Raw genomic sequence first — 23769 nt, 5'->3', positions numbered from 1 at the left:
ATGGAAGAAAGCTGGCTATATATATATATATATATATGCACGCGCGCGCGCGTGTTAATTGCGTGGATGCAGAAAATGAAGAGGTACTTGGGATAACATGCCCTTGAACAGAGGAAAACAATGTTTGACTGACTTCAAAAAGATCATTGGACATTTTATCAAAAAAAAAAAAAAAAAGATCAATGGACATTTTATCAAAAAAAATAAATAGAAAAAAAAAGATCATTGGACATCATGTAGTACGCACACCAAATTTATTCAGCAGGAGAATCTTTTCGCCCCAAGCGCGTTGAAGTTTCCAAGCAACACCGGAGTACTGTCGTCTCTGATCCCTAGCCCTCCCTGCTTTCTTTATTATTTCACTCGGTTTGCTCTTTCTCGTTTCTCCATTCTGCAGTAGTACGATTCTTGCCTAACTTCCATCCTTCTTCGACAACCTACGCTTTTTTTCCATAGATATACATGCACGAGCAATTATATATATACACGGACCACAATATATAACGAAGTTACAAGTTCCCGGTCATTTGGTATTTCTTAAACATATATAATTTTCTAGCTTTGAGAAGATCAAGGAGAGAGGAGTAAATGGACGATTTGCCGCCTGGGTTTCGGTTCTACCCGACGGAGGAAGAGCTGGTTTCATTTTATCTGCATAACAAGCTCGAAGGGAAGAGAGAGGATTTGAACCGAGTTATGGACCGGGTTATACCGGTAGTGGATATATATGAGTCCAATCCATGGGATCTCCCACGTAAAAACTCTTCTTCATGATTCTTTGTAATTTATATATGCATGTCTCTTTGATCCTTCGTTTTCGTAATAATCATATTGCTAATCGTACAAATGGTTGAAGTTGATCAAAGCTGTTCTTAATTAATTACCAGTTTTATGTCACTTTTTTCGATGCTTTCAGCCTCTAAAAGTTACGGTACTGCTGAAGTTCATTTTTTCATTCCCAGTATTCTTTTTTTAACTTTCAGTGTTCCATGCATCTTGCAACTGAATTTAAGTTAGCTGATGGTTAAGATCTCTCTCTCTCTCTCTCTCTCTCTCTCCATTGACATAGATAAAACATCTCTACATTTTGTTTTCTTTTTCCATTGAGGAATGAGGAGCATTAATTAAGAGCGAGGATGCAAATATATATATAGAAAATCTCCGAAACATATATAGATAAATTAGCCCAAAAAGTAGCAAGATTCTTATTCCTCGTCTTAATATTTTTCTCAGGAAAACAAATTAAGCTAGCGGATTAACATTTCTTGCAATTACTAATTAGATGTTTTCTTAATTTTCTTTCCTCCTGTTGGTAGTTTGATACAGTGATCGAGCTCATAACCTGTATGTTGTTTTTTGTTTTCTTTTATCTTGGGTGAATGTATATTAAAAGCCTTTTTTATTTCCATTATTTCTCAAATTTTCTTTGTTGGAATCAGAGTATTCTGGAGTGCTGTGCTATGGAGACCCTGAGCAGTGGTTTTTCTTCGTTCCCAGACAAGAGAGTGAAGCCCGCGGGGGAAGACCAAGGCGACTCACGACAACTGGATACTGGAAAGCTACGGGGTCTCCTAATTATGTCTACTCTTCCAACACTAGTCGCATTATTGGTGAGAAAAGGACCATGGTTTTCTACAAGGGAAGAGCTCCTTATGGAAAAAAAACTGAGTGGAAGATGAACGAATATAAAATCAGTGAAGGAGACGCGTCCTCATCTAGCAGTACTACTGCAATTCCTTCGGTATAATTCTATATTAGGGCTAGCCAGTTAGAATCTCTAGCATATCCTAATAAGTTTTAAACATACCTCCTGTGAATGTATGTTCTTAATTTGGATCTCCATGGCGGATCGGTATGTTGGAATTATTTTGATTTGCATGGCTAGCTACTGGTATCAACAGTACTCCGTACGTCTTGTTGTGATTCGTCATGAAACCCTAGATATATAGCATGGATAATTAATGATCTGGAAGAGTATGCATATTGATATATATATTGTATCTCATGCATGCAATATATATTAACTTCTGCTATGAATCGATCGGGCCGGGACCGGACTAGGCTTCAATTTGCAGGAGAATGTTTAATTAGCAAGATCACCAGCGCGCGCAGTTAATCAATGATAACGTGATAATGCAATATTACTAGCTAATTATAATAAGAATCATTATATTTTGTTCATCAATAGATTCAATACCTCGAGAATTTTCTATTCTGCAACTAAATTTTCCTTTTTGCTTTTGTATTATGCAGTTACAGCAGGAATTTAGTTTGTGTCGAGTCTACCAGAAATCAAAATGCTTAAGGGCATTTGACAGACGACCGTCCGGAGTAGTAATAGGTGAGCGGCCAGCAACAGCACAACAAGTTCATCATCATCAGGGTCTGAATTACCGTCCAATCACGGAGAGAATTAGAAGCTCACCCGAGAGTTCATCCTCTGGAGACCATGGCGGCCATGATCCCAGCTCTGTGCAGCCAGCTGGGCAAAGTCATGATGATCATGAGAACATGGGAATGGCTGTTGATATTAATGATACTAATTACTTGTTGGATTCTGAGCAGTTGAATTGGTTCCATGGGATGGATTAATAGAAGGAAAACAGTACCATTTCATCAGCTGAATTAGGTGTACGTGTCCAAATATTCGTCACAGTACTTCTCTAATGGAATGGATCATGATCCAAGCTGTGCTTAACCCCTGGCCTTTAGGAAATGGAGTACTTTGCCAGGTTAATTTGACCATGTTAATCTTGGTGAAGGCCAAATTTTTAGTTTGTTGGATGTTGTAATTCTCATGATTGCTAGAGACAGAATAAAGTTGAGTTTGAGGGTGGTAATTAATAATTATCTAATTATTGTTTCCTAGCTAGTTGATCATCACTTGTTCATGATATATATATTAAGGATACAATATTTGATTATTGTAGTATCCATATGAGCGCACTACATAATAATTAAACTACAAAATTTTTTATATATAGTTATTTTTGCGTACTCTTTTGTGCACTCTATTAATGTGATTGACTGCGCAATTTTTTTAATATAAAATAACTGATTTGGTCAATTACATAAGTAGAATGCATAAAAAATACGTAAAAATAACTATATCATGTAGCAAAACTTATTAATTAAACTAATCAATGTGCCTGAATAATCGATCAATCGATTGGCTCGGTACTATCGAATCATGCACATCATTAAAGTGGCATGAATTGTCACACAGTAGTCATGCATATATATATATATATATATATATATATATATATATATATGCTTCTATTATGAAAACTAATAAATAATGACAATTTATAAGGCTAGGATCAGGCCAAAACAGCCTAGTCAAGTATGAGCATCAATAAAGCCTAAAGCAGGCAAGATCCGAAGATATCAGGAGCTTGAACTCATGTCCAGATCATCAAGCTTGAAGATATCACGTCTATGCGTATATACTAAGCTCCAAAAAAGTAGATCGAACAGATTAACTTGCGGGGCGGTCTTCATGACTACTCGACGACCAAAGAAAGAAGTCTTAATTTGGATCAAACAAAACTCACTAAGTTGTAAGATATATAATACCTACTAGCTAATTGATCTGATCTCAAACTTCTCCATAAATAATTTAATAGTAAGATAAGTAAAAACCCTAAATAGACAAGTCTCGTGTAAGTTCTTTGTAAAAAAGATGGATCCCAGCTACTAAAAAATTAGTTTTTTTTTTAAACATTTTTTAAAGATAAGGTCTACTTTTTTACAAAAAACATGTGCGGGACTTGTGTGGGATTTATTCAAATCATTTCAAATTTAAAATACGTACTAACCAGTGAGAATTGAGATTCAACTTTCACACGGACGTGATTTTCACGAATTAAGAAAGTTCATGCCCATAAACTCTCCCATCATTTATTAATTAGGAATCTTTGTCCTTGGAGCTAGGGTTGAACAAAAAAGTCGATGCCCGATCATTCCCTTTTTCGACCCAACCAGTCCCATTCAGCCTTAAACTCGGAAACAAAAATTAATCCTAATACATCAAACCATTCCAAGCAAACTCGGTTAATAACCGATATCTGAATTAACATAGAAAAATGTCATTTTTTCTAGTGTGTGTATATATATATATATATATATATATATATATATCACGGTTTCCACCCGTCTACCTCCCTCTTCTCTCTCCCTCAAACCCGAACTCGTTACGCCTCTTGGTTCTTGCAAACTTGCAGCTCGCAGACTCAGCTCTCTATCTCTTTTGCATTATTTGCATCTCTCTCGTAGATGTAGCTTTCTCTATTGCATCTCTATGTGTTTCTGTGTCTTGCAGCCTATTCTCTCTCTCTGTTTCTTGCTCTCTAACTTAGTCTCTCTCGCTTACTCTTTGTGGTGGTCGGATTGTGGAAGCTTTCTCTACAAGCACCGAAAAAAAATAATCAAAGGTCAGGAAAAACACTGGGTGATTTTATCTGATTAGGTGGATTAATTTTGTGAGGTGCTAGGGTTAGGGTTTGTACTGGATTTCCAGTAGAATGGATTATCTCCAGATTGTGGAGTTTACTTTGCTTGTAACCAAGAAATGGATTATCAACCATTCAAAAGAATTATTTCTTAGATATTGCAACTTAATTTCTTTTGGTTTTGATGGAACTCCAGTGCAACATAATGTGAATATTGATCCAATTACACACCAAAAGCCATGGTAAAGGACTACTTGTCCTTTTGGGAAATAGGGTTGTAAATGAACCAGTCTGTTTAATAGCCCGCTCGGTACTCACCCGGTTAAACTCGAATGGAACTCAACTTGTGAAAAAAAAATCTCTCTTATGAAAGCAGATATATGCTCGATTAGTAAATGACACATATCCAACAAAACTCTACTTGACCCGGCTAAAGCTCGTTAAGGCTCACTTGTTTATGCCCGAGTCGACTCGTTAGCTTGACTCAATTAAAACTCATTCACATATTGATAAATATATACATATACCTATGTATATATACAGATATATATGTATTAGCTAATAATATAAGTATATCACTTTTATAATTAAATATATAATATGTATCCTAATTACTTATGTCTATATATTGAATATACTTCATACCTATATTTTTTAATTTGTACAATAATTAGTCGATAAGATTTAATAATTTCATATACTAATATGTGGGAACCATATATGAAATAGAGATATACTATCATATTATGTGCATGTATTAATAATATATGTAGGTATATAATATATTGTTATTATGGATAAATATCAACTAGTTATATATGAATTATTTATAGATTTTTAAAGATCTTATAATTCAATAGAGGTTCTATTTGTTAGTTGTACAAATTCAATATTAGATTTTTATTTTTTTATTTATCTAATTTATTAATTATTTAATCTTATTCAAAAATAAAAAAATAAACAATTTGAGCCGAGCTCAAGTTCGACTTGAGCTCGTTTGTGAGATAAGCTTGAGCATAAGTTGAGAGTTTAGCTTATTGAGTCGAGCTCGTAAATGATCCCCCCAAACTGAACCAGACCAATTTACAACCCTAGTTGCAATGTTAGTCATAAGATATTAAGATCTTAATTCAAAAGATAGTTAATCTTACAACAAAACCCTTGTTCTGATACCACTTGTTAGGATCAAGCGCTTAACGCTAGACCAAAAGTAATTGATGTTAGCAGAAGTGCAACTTTATTTCCTTATACACTTTGGCAGATTGCTATATATTCTACCATAATCTAACAGTTTTTGTTCGTACCAACAACTTGGCTTCTGAAAGTTTGGAGAATTTTGACTTGCTTTCATTTCAATTTTCCGTGGAAGAAAAACTATATATTCTGCCTCTACCCCCCACTTTGTTTGGTACTTAATTCAAAAGAACATTAATACAATGAACAACGTGCTTGAAAGAGGAAAAATTGAGAGAAACGAAAGGTCTTCATTTATGTCGTGTCGAATAAGGTGGACTTCATGAAGGGGAAAAAAAACACAGAGAGAACAATGAACAACGTGCTTGAAGTAGGAAAAATTGAGAGAAACGAAAGGTCTTCATTTATGTCATGTTGAATAAGGTGGACTTCATGAAGGGAACAAAAACAGAGAGAGAGAGAGAGAGAGAAAAGGACGGTAGAATTAATGAATAGTGATCATGTAGATCAACATAAGTCGTCACGTGGCGAGATTAAAAAAGTCTAAGAATTAAAATGCTATGCATTTTGATGGGTCCACGAGTGTACAACTTCGAGTCGACTTTGTGCCACTAAGAAATTATCGAGAATTGGTTAGAAGAATTTTTATTTTTTTCTATAGAATGGAAATCAAAACTTTTTCCAGTATACTGATTAAAAAAAAATCCGAATACCCAATTCTTCCGGAACCATTTTCGGATCGGATAATCCGGATGCACCTGAATCGGTGTTGGTTCGGAATATGCATCCCGATCAGAATCGAAATTCAATATGAATATTTGATTAATTTCGATGCAGCTGACCGGAAAACAAAATAGTGGGGGAAAATGATCTCAATATAATAATAACCTGCCCTGCCCTTAATTTGCATGCAGAAGTACCTCGATGGATCGTCATGCATATATGTTAACACAAAATTAGAAAGAAAGTTATGGGAAAATTCTGCCATGCAAAACAGGTACAGGCAAACATTAACATATATTTTATGAAATTAAATATATATACATTAACGTATGAGTAAGGTATATCATTACTCTTATATTATATTGTGCCCATAAAGATATTTTATAAAATTAAATTTATAAATTGATGTAATTTGATGTGATGTATTAAATTATAAAATTATATTTATTATAAAATAGATATACGTATCATATAAAATCATATTAATTTATAAATTTACTTATTTGTTTGTATATTATTTGTTTTTATCCTCTTTTTTGTGAACGTGAATTTCATATCATGGGAATTCGTGATATTAATGGTGGAGTACCCCAAGCCCAGGATGTTTTTTTTTTAAACTTCTATTTTAATTTATTTATTCCCATATACTAAATAAATAGGCGTCTTTGGGGCATTTTTCTTACTTACGCTTCTTGTTCTTACTTCTTATTATTCACGACATTATCATGTACTTCATGCATACGTAATCACAAATTCATGAATGACCAAGACGTTCACCGTCTCTTTTGGTAGCTAATTAATTAAATAAATCGTTAAATAGTAATGCTATTGGGAGGTTTATAAAATTTAAAATTTATTTTTTAAATTGAATTATATCACATAGAATATAGTATGTAGTGTAAAAATTTTTAAATAAAAAATATTTTATTCACATAGAATATAGTATGTAGTGTAAAGATTTTTAAATAAAAAATATATAAAATAATTCTACGCCATCCACGTGATAATTTTAATTGCAAAGACTTTTTGTAAGAAAAAACAAATTAATATAGCGCCATCCATGGCGAAGGAAATTATTTCGTACTCATGTACGACGATAATTAAAGCAGTGATGTCATTGCTTACAGTATTCAACAGTGACACAAGTCGTTAGCGCCTGTACTTTAACCGAATATTACGCTTACTTTCAGACTTTGAGTATATCTGTACATTATAAGAATTTCCATTGTTTTCAAAATTTATCATAATTTTATTTTTAAATATCACTAAAATACTTATTAATTTTAAGTTTAAAAATTTTTTATCGAATCATTACTTAATCATTATTTAAATACAAAAATAAATGTAAAATTTTTAAACTTCAAAACAAAAATAATATTTACACAATCTTTTTAGTTTATAATAATTTTATTCAATGTTTTCTATCTCGTTTATCGATATTCAATAAAACATATTCTCTCAAACTATTTCACTATTATTTACAAAATTCTAAGATACTCTAAATGTCTGAATTACATGCCTTTAGTTCCTGAGTTTTATTTTTTAAGTATTTCATATTTTTAGGAATTGTTTGGATAGTGAGATAAGATGATATGATTTTATATGAGTTGAATAAATATTGTTAGAATATTATTTTTTAATATTATTATTGTTTTAGAATTTGAAAATGTTGAATTATTTATTATCTTTTGTGTAAAAATTTAAAAGATTGTAATGATGAAAAGATGTAGATTGAAAATGTTTCTATGTTAATGTTGGAGAGGGTAAAAAGGCTCGGCCCAAGAGTCTGAGACCCCATGATCTAAAGAAGGCATAATGGTTTGGCAAAGCGAATATAACAACTTGTGATGGGCTTGTCCCACCAAGTGAAAAGCAAAAGTGGCCAAGGGTAATATACGCCAACCAATCAGCCACCTTGAATCATCACTAGCTTATGGCTACCAAGAAGCGTGCGAGAGAAGTTATAACTACCATTCACTTGGGAAAAGGAAGGTGGGCACCACCAAGACAGGCTGAGGGGATGCAGACTCCTCAAGTCCCTAAAAAACAACCATTAGGAAACATGCGGGAGGGGTAATCATGACTCACACACTGAGAAAATAAAGGTGAGCGCCACTGCAAGAGGTTGAGAAATAACCAAAATGATGGTCGTGAAGCAGCAACTATGGGAATGTGTGTCGAAAGAATAACCATGGCTCTTCCTGTAGAGAGAGAGAGAGAGAGAGAGAGAGAGAGACTCATCTGACCTGACTGAGGGGGCATCGAGACGTGAGTCAGAGCTCAATGTTGTATTAATTATTTCTTTTAGGGTATCACGTGCGCGAAGCATGAGGCACAATGGGATAGTTCCTCGGGAATGAAAGCAACATCACTCCAAACTACCTAGTATAAAAGCCCACTCAAAGTATGATCAAATTCAAAATTTAAGGACAAAGAAAACACTTCCTAAAAACTAACTTAAGCACCTTCTTTATTTGTATATTTGCAGGTCCCTTGGTCCATCTTCCAACTGTCTAAGAAGTCCTCCTGATACGTATGAAACACGACCAAAACAAATGTGATACATTTTATATCAGAAAATGATGATTGAAAGGCTTACCATTATCAGTCTGTATAGCTTGTTTTTTTTTTGGGCTATTTTTTGTACAGCTTATATTATTTTCGCACGAGGCTTTATTTTGCGGCATTTACAACGAGAATTAGGCCCGTTCTCAACCATAACTCACCGGGCTCAGCCCACCTAAGAAATCCCAACTCAGAAAATCCAAAAACGTTATTCAGGAAAAAATGCAAGGGCATATATGTCATGTAGGTAAAATACTACAGCTATATATTTGCCCTATTCCCCTCTATCACCTTCCCCGGCTAGCAGCTGCCGACCCAGCAGTCTCTAGGGTTTCTTACACTCGTAATTTAAATTTAAATTTTTTATTTTTTATTTTGGTTAAACTATATGTTAGCGCGGCCCTTAAGATCGCCTTCCTCAGCGAAACAATCATGGAAGCGTGTCGAGTCATAGCCGCGCGAAATCATCACGTACGGTTCTCTCTAGGGTTTTCCTTTTGAGTCCACTTTTCCCATCTGAGCCGTATTATCTGTGAGGCATTTTCCTTTGCCATTGGATCTGTCACTTCCTTAATTTTCTTTGGAGATTAATTGGAAGATTTCAGCTCCATTGGTATGTTTTCAGTGTCTCACTCCATGGCGGGGAACAGTTACTACTACTCATTCAATATTATCAGCTCTACTAAAGATTATCAGCTAAGTTAATGTTTCTTCCTCCCGTTAAGATTTTTTTTTTGTTAGTTATCAACATCTACTTCCTTTTCATTAAGAGAGAGAGAAACAATGCGTTGGCACGAATGATGATTCAATTAGATGTGTTAAAGGAGAATTCCTTTATGAACTCACTTTTTGAGGCATATTTAAATTGTCTGACTTATTGCCACTCGCATCTTAAAACTTAGCTCGCTTTTTTTGTTTCGATATGTTTGTTTCTCTGTCTGCATTTTTGGAAGCGTTTCTTTGTCTGTGTTTTGAATTAGCCGGTCCACCTTTGGAATTTGAATGTGTCGTTGATTTTGTATTTTGATTCATAATATACTTTTTTATTCTAGGGTTTTGCGGTTCCGTCATATCCTCGTGTGCGTTTGAAGTATGCTCTATTCTGTGAATTGGTTCATTTGAATGAACCAATCGAAAACTGTTTTCGAGAAAGATAAAAATCTTCCATCGATTACTTTTGATTGCAAAGAACCTGTATGATGTGCATAGGATCTTGATACTGGGTAATAATTTTGCTGCGATTTGGGTGGATAAACTTTTTGGCTTAACTTGAATTGCGAGGTTGTTACAGAGGTAAAAGTCTTGTGTGGAGGAAAAATTTTAAATATAAGTCTTTTGCGTATCACTTAAAAATATGTAATTAAAAAAATAAAATTACATATTTTTAATTAGGGTACAGAAGATGTGATTTCTGTGGAGCACGATTTGTGTGGAAAAGCTCTCTCATAAAACCTTTTCAATTTGCACGATAATGCCTTATTTAAGGAGCTCTGCTACTTATTTTCTCGCCCACATTATACTTATTTTTATTTTATTTTTTAATTATTTTTATTCTATTATTTTTAAATTAATTAAATTTTTTTCTCATCATACATAAAAAGAAAAATTAAAAATTATATATAATGTGTGGTTAGATTTTTTTTAATTTATGTCGGTTAATGTTATTTTTTTTACTCTTTTGGTGTAATTATTGTTGTTCTTGATTGCATTTTGCTAAGTTGTTATTTCTTTTAGACCCTTTTTTGTTCAACTTTTCAAGTTGGCTACTGTTTTTGAAAGTATGCCGACGGCGTTTACACTTTTGCTTTGGGATCGATGGATTAATAATTCATCCATTTATGAACGATAAATTAATTAAATTAATAATCAACTAGGACAAATCCGACGGTTGTTATTTATCCAAAGAAAGTCGGAACAGTAAGTTCCACGAAACATCTAGGCCACACGAGAGCCTAGAAGCACTAGTCCCCTAATAAACGCAAGTTCTTTCACTAGTGGGTGTAAATTTCTTAATAAAAAAACAAATGGGTCTGAAATTAATACCCTCTATAACATTATCTCGCTTCTCTTTTAATGGTAATATATATCTTAACTTCTACAATAACGGCTTCTTTCATTTCCAGAATGGTGAACGCAGATTTACTTCCTTAATTTTGTAGAATGTGGGTTTTTATTTTTTTGAGTCTGTATTTCACTTTACGCTGGTTCAAAAGAAAGAGTGTGATTAAAGTTCGTAATACATGGATCAAATTTTAAGCCATTAAGCTTGGTTGAATTGCCTGTGAAACACGGAAGGATAAAGAGATGAATTGCGGAGAGCCATTTGAAACAAATGTAAAAAACTAATCATCACGGAGACTTTCATATTTCAGTGTAAAGTTTCATGCTTCTGAAGAAAAAAACAATGTCTTCAATTCATTTGAGCACATCCATGAATGTATGCGCCGACGATATGTAATAATGTATGCTGCACAAGTCTTTTATCAGCATCCAAAAGATGCAAAGCGAAAATAAAGGAGGAAAAAATGTTCTCCTGTAATACTTTTATACTCGTGAATTGAAGTTCGCAATTAATACAAGTGAATTTCCACAACATCCATCCAACTTTCAAATTAAGAGCATGGAAGTAGAAATCTCACAAGAGAGATTTGAATAGTAAGTTGAAATGAATTGTTTTGAAAGTTAAATAAAATATTAATTTTTTAATATTATTAGTAAGTTGAAATGAATCGAGTGGAAGGCTAAACCAATTATCTCCCTTAAGTTTCTCTAATTTTCAAGTTCATCGCATCCAGCAAACTGCTAAGTGCCAGAACTTCTATGGAGTATTTGTCTATAAAATTAATGACAACGATGGAATGGCAAAACAGCAAGCACCCAGTCACTCACTCAAAGAATGGTTTTACTTGAGTTTCATCTTCTTCTACCTTTCCTTGTCCCAAAATCTGTGAATACCATAATATATGTAATATGTATATTAAAAATAACACTGACTCGTCCACTTAAAAAGTCTCAAATCAATCAACAAACTCTCAGAACAAAACCCCTCTATTTTTCACATTCAAGAGAAAACAAGAAAGAAAAAGTGGCCAAACCATATAGTCAGTTATGTTGTACCGAGAAAGAGTAGGGAAAATCAATCGAGAAAGCCAGTTTTGCGCCAGATAGCATTTCTAACCTGGCGCAGATCCCTTCCCTTGAGAGTCCTTCCAACACCTTCCAGAACCGAAAACGTCGTCTTAGGCGACACCCCGGAGCCCTGGCAACGATCTCGTGAGGCGGTAACATCTCGGCGTCTTCTCCGTCATCGTCGTCCACCTCGAGAAGCAGTACGTTACTCCTCTTCGCCATGGCATTCGAGTGCACCGGCACCTTCATCGGCGCCGACTGATGGTGGTGCAAGTTCCTGCCCTGCACCGAATGCGAGTACTCCCTCTCCGGCGGTCTCGGGATTGATGGAATCGCCTTCGATGACGACAAGGACTTGGATGATATTGAAGGTTTGCGGCACAGGACTGGTCCCTCACGGAGGGTCTGGTAGCGCAATCGATCGGCTTCGGGTAGCACGGAGAGGATTCCGGATTCCATCGATTGCCCGAAATTCAAGCGGCGATGGTGATCATGGTGGGAATCAGAGTGGTAAGGTTCGGTAAAATCAGCGGTCCAGAAGACTTCTGCTTCGTTGAGCTCGTGTTCTCCGGGGGATTCAGTGGATGATGGCGTCGGAAGGGAGAAAACCCCGAGGAAGCGGTCGGAGGAGGGTGAACGGCGGTGATGGTGCCTGGTGAACTCCATTTTGATTGGGTCTGACAGAGTCGCCAAGTAACAGAAAGAGAGAGGGACAGAGGGAGTGGGGAACTGATGTGGCGGAGAGTCGCAGAATGTAGTAGGGGAGTATGGGGAGGTGGACCGGGACGGGAAGGAGAGTAGGAAAAAAGTGTAATGATATCCTTACTGCTTACTCTTTTACTATCCAAGTGCCCACGTGGTTTTATTTATTAATTTATTTTATTTATTTCTCTCCTCTTCTCTCTTCTACGTTACTTTACCCGAGATCAAGTATCCCGTTCGCTCACCCAAAATGTCTCCAGAAGCTCAGCTCGACCAAACCGCCCTCTCCTATGACAAACCGCCTTCTCTTAGAACAAAAGCCACCCAAATTGTGTCGAAAAATAGGGGTATACAAGAATCGACCAAATCGATCGCAACCGACTGGAACCGACCTTCGGAGTCAGGAACTGACCGAAACTAATGAAGAACCGGCCGGCGTGCGGCAGATATTTGCTAAAACAGAAGTTTTCCAGTTCGATTTCGGTTCGACCCAGTGAAAAACCAATGAATCAGCCAACCGGTTCTGCTATTCTTTTTTCATTTTATACCTATATAAAAAACGACGCCGTTTCACTTAAATGAGTGAAACGACGTCGTTTTAATCCCCATAATTAAAAATAAAATAAAGCAAACGGCGCCGTTTCATGATTAGGTTAAGATCCCCTTTCCCCTTTCTCATTCTCATTTCTCTGCGGTCTGTGCCGTTCTCTATCTCAGCTCTCTCTCTCTCAGATTTCCGGTTCGGTCTAAGCTCTCTTAGATTCTCTCATCTCCCTCTCAGCTCCTTCTCTCTCTGATGCCATCCCTCTCTCCCTCCATCTATTTGCGTCGTTTCATCTATTTGTGTAGTTTCAAACTCCCATCTTCGAGTCGTTGAGGTTTGTTGATGGAGACGAGGGTTCTTTCATTTTTCTCAGAGAGGGTACCGATAGTGTTGTGATAGTGTGATATTTGTTGTGAATCATTTGATATTTGTTGTATATCTTGTAATTTTGTGATTATGTGATGATGGAGTTCGAGTTTACGTGTAACTTTGTGAATCTATTTTTATGTTTCTCATTCCTCTCTCTCTCTCTTCACGCCACCGACGACGCCGACGAACCAATCGATAGAAAACCTAGACCGACGTTGACGGTTTTCTTCCCCTTCACCGGCCGGTTTTGGTCGAGATATTCTTTTTTCAACGTATCGGTGCGGTCTCGGTTTCGACTCTAAACCGAACCGATAGGTCGGTTTTTCAACCCTATCGAAAAGGATACCGATCTACTCTCTCTCTCATAAACCCCCATTGTGGCTCTCCTCTTGCAGTGGCCAATCACCATTCAATGCCAGCTGTCTAAGGAGTGGTTTGGATTCAGAGATGAGTTGAGATGGTTTATGAATAGTAGAATAAAAGTTGAATTGTTTATTATATTTTGTGTGGAAATTTGAAAAAATTATTTTGAGATTTGAAAAAAATTGAATTTTTATTATATTTTTGTGTAGAAATTTGATAAAATTGTAATGATGAGATGATATGAGTTGAGGTGGGTTTTGAAGACAGAAAGGCCGAAGTGGGAAAATTGGTGGTACGATAAAATTAAGAACTCAGGCTTTGTTTGGTTCATAAACCTATCTCAACTCATTACTATAATTTTTTCAAATTTCAACACAAAATATAATAAACTATTTAACTTTTTCAAATTCTAAAATAATAATAATATTAAAAAATAATATTTTAATAATATTTTATCATATCAACTCAATTCAACATCCAAACACAGCTTAAATTAACTTGAGATTGTGTATGTAAGGAGTCCGGTCCGGTCGGTTTTTATTGGATCGGACCGAACTCCGAATCGATCGGTCTCAATCTCATAAATTGTAGATTAAAAAAATTCGATCCGGTGCTGAGATCAATAAATTTTGGATTGGACCAGACCGAACTCTTATATATTTTTTTAAAATATTTTTAATAATTTAACATATTATTTTTATATAATAATTATATAAGTTAATGATGTAATTTTCATTTAATTTATTATCATTGATCATATAAAATATTTTTTTAATGAGTTAGTTACATAATCCACATTAAATAATTCACTTAATTTTAATTTAGTAATTTAAATAATTTTTGTATTAATTTATTCGAAAAAAAATAATTAGGCCAGACCGAACGAACAAGACCAATATATACCGGTCCAGTCCGGTCCGATCCCTATGAATGTTCGGTCTGGTCTAGAAAAGATGATGGTCCGGACCAATTTACACCCATACATATTTAATATTTCCAATATGATTCTAGTAGTTATTAAGGAAACTGGTTATCGCATATGTTTCAGTGCGATCTGAATCAATGTTTTGAATACCGTACCGAAAGTCGTACCAGTCAAGCACTGGAACGAAATATTTCAGTACCGGTACCGTTTCGTGTACCGTTTTGGAATAGTCGTTATATGAATAAATTATATATATAAATATATAAAAATTATATTCTAAAATAATAATCTATATATGAATAAATTATATATAAATATAAATTATAAATAGTCTAGTCTGAATTGTAGGTCAAAACATAAGTTTGTAGTTTGAAAAAAAAATAAAATTGAAGGCCGAAATATCGGCCGGTACCAATCGAAATATAGGCAGTATCAATCGAAATATAGGCCGGTACAGGCCGAAATTGAGGCCGGAACGGCTAGTATTTAGGCCGGTACGAAACGTATATGGTACCTATACCGGCCTAACGGCTGGTACAATACAAAATTAAAAACAGTGATCTGAATAGCACTTTTTATGCTATATATAATATATTTGATTCTATGGTGCTGGTGAAAATTGCAAAAAGCATTAATGGGAGTTTGGTTCATTTTTCCTTATGTTGTCATTCAGTTTTTCTTTAGCATTGCGACAAACCCGTTTGGATCTGTTGGTTCAACTTCAATGCCATGCCCAGTTGTATCTAGCCAGATTTCTAAAGATAGAAATGAGTTTAGTATTATCCACGAGAACAAAGTGATGGACACTTCTAAGCTGTTGCAAATAGGGGTGTCAAATCTTATTAACGGATCGTGTTCGTGTCGTGTCAAGAGATGTATATTATACTATATAGGTCAACCTTAACCCGACCCGTTAAGCTTATCGTGTCAAAATCTCAAACCCTGACACGACCCGTTAACATAACGGGTCCTGTCGTGTCAACCAGTTTATATAAATCGGTTGAACAGACATGAAATTAACTTGCTTGATCTAGTTAAGTTTAACATAATTTTATATAAATTTTAAAATCTCAATATCTATAAAAAAAATATATAAAACTAACTACAAGTCTAAAATTACAATCCAAATAATAAAAATATTAAAATTAAAATTTCAACAATTTTATTTTTAGGTATAAGGGTATAATTGTAACTTTAACTTTCTTAACGGGTCATAACGAGTTGATCCGTTATCAATCCGTTAAGCAATCGTGTCTTAACGGGTCAACCCGTTTTGACCCGAACCCGTTAAGACTAAACCCTAACCCGCTTTTATCGTGTTGTATTCGTGTTGGGTTAACGGGTCGTATCACATATTACCACCCCGAGTTGCAAACAATTAGGGCTTATTTGTTTTCACAATCATTCTCATCTCATCTCATATAATGATTACAATTTTTTCAAATTTCTACACAAAATAAAATAAACAATTAAACGTTTTCAAATCACAAAATCAGAATAATATTAAAAATATATATTATAATAATATTTTATTCAACTTTTGACTTTTATCTCAAATCATTTCATATGCAAAGACAAACGAGGCATTCTCAGAAAGAAAAGCTTAGATTGAAATTGCTCAAGTACCCATGTATTGTAACGCAACAGAAATATATACCAATTCACTCAACAAATTGGTTAGTCGTTAATCATGCAATTATTTAATAATTAACAATAACATAAAACAAATTATATAATAAAAAGATTGGCATTAAAGAGAAACCCTTTAAAAATTTTTTCAAGGCAAAACCCTACAAGACAACCAAATCCATAAAAGTCAATTTTATTATTTGAAAATCAATTATAAGTAAAGCTCAATTACAAAATCTTTGTCAATTGACACTTTTACTTGACCAGACAAATGACTCATTTGTCTTCTATCACAGTAGAAGCCAGAACCTCTGATGATTTTCAAACATTGGCTTTTCTCCTGGAGCTCCAGTGGCTGAAACTCGACCAATAAATTCTCCAACATGGAGCACAATCACTCTCTTTGAAAGAAACAATATGAAAATTTTCTAAGGAATTTTCTCACTAAAATATGTACTGAAAAGTGTTTTAGAGTATATGTAGATTTGAATATCTACAGATCCTGACCAATAGGATCCCTTAAATAAACAATTTGAAAATCAATTCCAATTGTAGTAGGATTATGTTGACGGAACAAATCCAATAGGAGTTTGATCTGTAGTAGGATTTTGCTGACGGGCTCAGTCTCTTAGGACTTTCAGGCGTAGTAGGAATCTGCTGACAGGATAACTCTATTCGGAAACGATTCTGCTGACACCTGGCACTGAGTCTTCTTATCAAATATATATTTCATTCAATTGGAGAATTTTAGACTCATTGAAACTCAATTTTTCTACTTATAATTTAGTGTGTAATTCTTAAAACCAATCTGTCGCGAAGACGTCTTTTGACAGAATGCTGACACCCACGATAACTCTTCACTACAGTAATAGATTTCTTATCAGCCTCTTCTTTAGATAAGTGCGGATTACTTAGGACTCGATTTTCCTACTTATGACTTTTCTAAACAATCTCTAATTTCTCTTAGATAAACTTAATATTATTATAGATAAAGTCAATAAATAATTTACATTCATCCAAAATTACAAACTTAATGATAAGATAAATTCTATCATTTTAGTCACCTAATCCTATGCAAAGTTATCAACTTAGTCACCTAATCTTACCCAAACTTTTACATCTACATAGATCATGAAGTTAAAACTCAGGGTGATTAAGCTATTCCATTTTCAACAGCTAATGAGAACTCTGATCAGTTTAGGAGAAAGAGAGAGAGTGTATGTGCCTTCTCTTTCTTAGGCCTAGTTTGGATATTAACTATACTTCAGTTAGTTTTAGAATATCTCAATATTATTTATTATTTTATTATTACTTTTTACTATTATTTATTATTATTTAATATTTTATTATTACTATTTACTAAATACTAAAAAATACCTAACTATCCAAACGCAATCTTAAGCGAGTGAATGGACCCTAAAGAAACAGAGACTTCTGCCACAAGGCCGCAAGTTTATGACAGTTTTTGAATTTCGGGCAGCTGAAAGAAGTAGGCAAAGAAGGAGAAAAAAAATAAATAAAGTCACGTGTGTGCATAGGTAGTAAAGGGTAGGGGTGAAAAACTAAACATTCGGTGTAGTTTTTGAGCAAAATCGACGCTGACTGAAGAGAGAAAAATGGGTGGAGTAACTGACCATAATCGGTCAATGAAGAGTGGTAAAACTGGCCGGTTTAGTTTCGGTCGGTTGCTGTCGGTTCAACGGCGTGAACATCTGTTCCAATACTCAACAAATTTCTCAACATTTCAACAATACAGATTACAGATTTAACAACAAACATCAACTTTACAGATCCAAATAATAAATATCAACTATCCCATGAGAGAGAGAGAGAGAGAGAGAGAGGAAAGGGAGATAAGTCATGAGAGATTTGAGAGGTTGAGACAGAGGCTCTAAGAGCCTGAGAGGGAGAGGGAGATGGCATCACCGCATCGGAGATGGAAATTGTATTGCCGCATTGAAGACGGAGGCTGGGGGTGGCTGCCGCTGGGGAGAATCCAATTGAGAAAAAAACAAATTTCGAAATGAAGAATGAGGGAGAAGGGCCAGGCTGTAGGGGTTTTTTACCCTAATTCATAACGGCGTCGTATAGCTTCCGTTGCATTTTTTTTTTACAATATGCGTTTCCAAAATTACGTTGTTTTACTTATTTAAGTGAAACTACGTCGTTTCATGTACATATATTTAAAAAAAAAAAGAAATATAGCTGACGTCGGCCGGTTCAACACTTTTTTCCTAGGTTGAACTGGAACCGAACAGATCGACGTTGATTTTGCTTAATTCCTACTGCCGGCCAACTAGTTCTCTGTCAAATTCGTGCTTTGGCGGCAGGTCTGAGTAGATGTCGGCCGGTTTGCATGGCTTTTGTACAGCCCTAGTAAAGGGTAGTAGTCTATAGATTGCCAGAAGAAAATGGAATTGAGGTTGAAAATAGTAGAATGTGGGACCTGCGAAGGGGTCGCACTAGGGCTCCGATGCGACTGAGGCAAATGTGACCTCGTTTTTTCGTGAATGGGTCCCACATGCAAATAAAAAGGCTGAGAAGTCGCGTCATATCCTTATCTGGCTGTGGGAAGATTTATATCTATGCTACCGTGTAGGTTTTTGGCAAGACTCTTTTGCATTCTGACCCATTTTAGTAATTCTGGCTTAAAAAAAAAGTAGTACAGCCCACGGTAGTTGAATCAAGTCAATAAAGTTATTATTTAAAACAAAAAAATTAATCAAGTTATAACCACCATGCTAAACTAGGGTGGGTTGCGGGATCCGCCACTCTGCCCTGCCCACCCCATCTAGCCTTCGTTTGGCAGGGATGGAGCTCCCATCTACACACATGTTCGCAAGCTTTAGGCTCTGTTTGAGTTTAAAGATGATTTTATCTCATCTCATCTCATCTCACTATCCAAACCAACCCTTAAGCTGATGGGGGACGAGATTCGGACTGGGCCTAGACCTGTTCAATCCTGTCTGCCATATCCAAATTTATATATATATATATATATATATATATATATATATACACTGATACACATATATATTTATATATAAACAAATTCACAAGTCATTTTGTACTTACGAATGAGTATATAATTCATAAACCATAATTCTTATTCTCTTCTTTTCTCTCTCTCTTTCTATTGTTCTCTCATTTTCTCTTATTTTCCTCTTCCTCTACTCTTCAGTTTTTCTTCTCATTCTTGAAGCATGGTCGTGGGTTTGTTCGTAGACCCACGATTATCAGTGATCGTAGTTATTTGCTCAAACCCATGGCCACGTTGTTGTCTTGCTGTGACAATGATTTTTTTGGCGTGTGTTCAACTGTTTGTATTTTATAGATTCTTGTATTTGTTGTTGGATGATAGATATGTGAATTTTATAGATGAATTTGTAGTTTTGTAGTTTTGTGGTTTTGTTGTTTTTGGTTGTTTTAAATTTTGTTGCCTTTTTCGGTTGTTTTTTGCCATGAGTTGGCAGTGGGCTAGGTGGAATAGACGGCCGTGAGGGCCAATCTGCCCTCCAACATCCGGACAAGGCACCTGCAACATGGGACGGTGCTGGGGTCTAGGAACCTAAATTGTCCCCCTCCCCCCCATGCAGGTGTGGGTAACACTCTTATGATAATCAAATCTCTCTTTTCGTATGCTACGTTATTATTTATAATTAAAATAAATTGTAGAAAAATTAGAGAAAATAGACTTACCAATAACTTGTATGATAATATGAGTAATTTTATTTTTAATAGACAAAAATACCTATACAACTTTTAAATAATTATATATTTGCCATTCAATTTTATCTACCTACTGACATACTGAAAACATGGAGGATGAATAAACATAAAAAATACTACGGCAATTAGAGATATCCAACAAAAATGTTGTGATTATTAAGCATAATTGTATTGTTATTGTATTGTTATTTTAATTATGCGTCATTGAAGATATTTTTTTTTTCATTATACTTATTGAGAATCTATTAGACTATTTTCGTTGTGATTTGATTATATGATCTGATTTCTATCAATGATATGATTATGATATTTAAAATATGAAATGATATTTTTTGTTATTTCTACCTCAAAAAATATTTTTTCATATTGTTTCTAAACAAATGTAACATGTTTGAAATTGTTAGACATATGATTATCAAACAGTAAGTAACTTTTTAATAGCTGAATTTATTAATTAAGCTCTACAAATAAAAGTTATAAAACTAAAAAGTGTATTACCCACCGTAATATCCAAATAAACACATTGAAAAGTTTTCATGTTTATTTTATCCATCATTCTGATTATAATTTAGTTTTTGCAGGGCAAACAGGAAAAAATAGATATATCAATCGAGAAATAATTACTTATAATGGGATTTGAAGGATAGGATGTAATGCGATTAAATTTTAGTGGACACTAAGGCCTGTTTGGTTTCACAAACTTTTCAAATCATTGCATTTAATTACATCTCATCTCAACATCTAAATACCATTCAAACACAAATATTATTTAACTTCAAAATTTGAAATTTTCATATGATCATTACCTAATCATTACAATTTTATAAACTTTCCAAACAAAACACAAAAAATAATTCAATTCTTTCAAATCTCAAGACAAAAATTATATTCTAACCCTATTTTAACTTTATAATTTTTTTATTCAACTTTTTTCTTCTCATTTTTCAAAATCCTATAAAAATCTTTACTCAAATTATTTTACTACTTTTAACAAATTATCTCACTTCTATTCACAGATTTATCATCTCATATAATCTCATCGGTGTAACCAAACAAGGCCTAAGATGTCCAATGTCTCTATTAAGAAGTAATTAGCAGAAATGCAGTATTTAATCGACGCGAAATAGGAGTAGTAATATGATGATATCGAATTAGATTACCAAGTGTCTAAAATTCCAACAAAAAATTGTCTCGAATAAGAGACACAATTTAATATCATTGGCATTAGGGGTGTGGGTCCCCTTGTCGCCCCACGAGAGGCAGATGCCTTCGACCGGTTGAAGGGGACAGATTGTCTCCTAAGGCAGTCCACCCATGTCATCATGATAGACGACAGAGAGAGAGAAGGAGATTGTTATGGGTGTGGGGAGGTTTTGAAATAAAACCTAATAACAAATAACGTGGTTTTATTAAATAATATATATATTTATATGGGAGACGCTTGAGACCGGTCGGGTGTAATATTCATTTTTACACCAACGAATGAGCACCTGCCACATATAGATTTTAGCAACATAGAGAATAGACTCACATGCAGCAAATCACGTTTTTCTTTTTTCTCTTGTGTGCCTGATCTCTCTCTCTTTCTCTCTCCTCATCCCCCACCCCCATTGGCCTCCTCCCCCTTCTCTATTCCTTCAGTCCCAGACTCCCAGTGAGACAAAGAACCAAAACAATCAGATTGCAAGTTGAGGAAAATGCTCTCTCTCTCTTTATATATATATATAATTCTAGAGTAATTGAACTTACTTTTGCTTGCATTGTGAGAGACTCTTAAAGAGATCCAGAGCAATCTCATCTCCATCTGCAAATCTTCCCTTGCAACGTCCACATTCCAACTCCATTTATTTCCTTGTTGTGTAACAAATATTTCGTTTGTGCTTATTTTAAATAATATAGTTGAGTATCCTTCATCTGTTTGACATACATGTACTGTGTGCTACGTTTTTTATTATGTATTTTGGTAGTTTAGGGGAAGAACAATTATGCGCTTTGTTGTGTGTAGAGTTTTATTCTAAAGTTCAGATTTTTCTCATAAAACCTATAGTGTGAATGTGAGATTTTGATTCTTTGTAGAGTGTGATTTTGATTCTTTATTGGCATAAACTTTTATTGAGTAGTAGGGAGGGGTTTGAGTTTCTAGGGTTTGGTATAGAGCTAATTGGAGGGGAGAGGACAGGGAAAGTAGTGGAGCTAATTCAATAGGGTAGGATTCACTATAAGACAAATAAATTTCGTTTGTGTTGAGTTTCTATTGACTGGTGTAAAAATGCTAATAACACCCGACAGGTTCTGAGTATTTCTCATATATGTGTGTGTGTGTGTGTGTGTTGGGTTGGCCCAGCCTGTTCATCAACGCCCAATTGCGTGCAGGGGCCAGATGGGGTGGGCAGGTGGTTGGCGGCATAGGCATAAGTATTTTTTTAGAATAATTCTACATACAATCGTAAAATATATAAATGCTGTGTAATCGTTTTAAAAAAGAGCATGATCTACTATTAAAAAAAAATTTATTTATTTTCATGTAATTCTCATATTTTATTTATTTATTTCAAAACAATTATATAACAGTTATATAATTTACGATTACAAATATCTTTTTTCATTTTCCTATCCAATATGGGCGAGCAGATTTGAACGATAGAGCTATTTTTTGCCGAAAACAATTAACTAACAACATTGCTTTATGACATCCTGTTGTAATCAGCTTTAAATCAAAGAATTGACGTCCCAATATTGACATCCAAAAATAGTACTAACAATAAAGATTAATTTAAATACTGAAAAAAATACTGATTCAGATAGAGATTCTTATAATTTTTTTAATTGTAAAATATATTTAAAATTATAGATGAATATCTTAATATAATTAAAAAAATATTTTACAATTAAAATTAATTGTAAATTATATATTTTACAATTAAAAAATATATAGATATAATAGATGAATATCTTAATATTTATTGTTAAAATCCCCGATCTACTAATAACATTTGATATTATAGAATCTACTCATTATATCTATAGAAAAATGATATTTGAACTTATAAAAATGACCAATTGAATTTTTTATTTTATTTTTATTTAATGATTAAAAAAATGATTATTAGCAAATTGATATTTTTTTAAAAATATTTTTTAAAGATATATAGAAAATATCGAAAGAAAAGAAAAAAAAAATGCATTTACATCTATCGATCAATTTCTTCGATTAAATCATATGACTCAGCAGCAGTACGGTAGTACCCGTATCGATATACCCGAAATTGCAAGAGTCCTCACTTATTATGCAGAATACGAGTTCTTTTAAAACGAAGAAAAGATACCAATTTCGGACTAAAAGGTACTAGTTGAGTGCACGCCGCGCAACGCAGTTGTATTGGCCACGTCAACAAGTGTTCGCATCGGCACTCATCCATTTTCCTTTGCGGGTTAATTGGGCG

At 34.4% G+C, this 23769-nt stretch overlaps 1 protein-coding gene and 1 non-coding gene across 2 annotated transcripts; both read left to right on the top strand.

The window, feature by feature from the left end:
- Positions 1-385: 385 nt before the first annotated feature.
- LOC121266860 (NAC domain-containing protein 90-like) lies at positions 386-2932 on the top strand. Its single transcript, XM_041170703.1, has 4 exons — positions 386-754; positions 1440-1741; positions 2254-2726; positions 2774-2932. The coding sequence occupies exons 1-3, from the start codon at positions 589-591 to the stop codon at positions 2590-2592; spliced, it is 807 nt and encodes a 268-aa protein (XP_041026637.1). The 5' UTR covers positions 386-588; the 3' UTR covers positions 2593-2726; positions 2774-2932.
- Positions 2933-9725: 6793 nt separating this feature from the next.
- On the top strand, positions 9726-9819 carry LOC121268747. The gene has a single exon (XR_005941256.1). It is a non-coding gene; the product is annotated as a small nucleolar RNA Z266 (small nucleolar RNA).
- The last annotated feature ends 13950 nt before the right edge of the window (positions 9820-23769 follow it).

Source organism: Juglans microcarpa x Juglans regia, chromosome 5S, assembly GCF_004785595.1.
Source record: "Juglans microcarpa x Juglans regia isolate MS1-56 chromosome 5S, Jm3101_v1.0, whole genome shotgun sequence".
NCBI classification, from domain to species: Eukaryota; Viridiplantae; Streptophyta; class Magnoliopsida; order Fagales; family Juglandaceae; genus Juglans; species Juglans microcarpa x Juglans regia.
The sequence above is the reverse complement of the archived record's forward strand: the minus strand, read 5'-3'. Positions and strand labels throughout refer to the sequence as shown.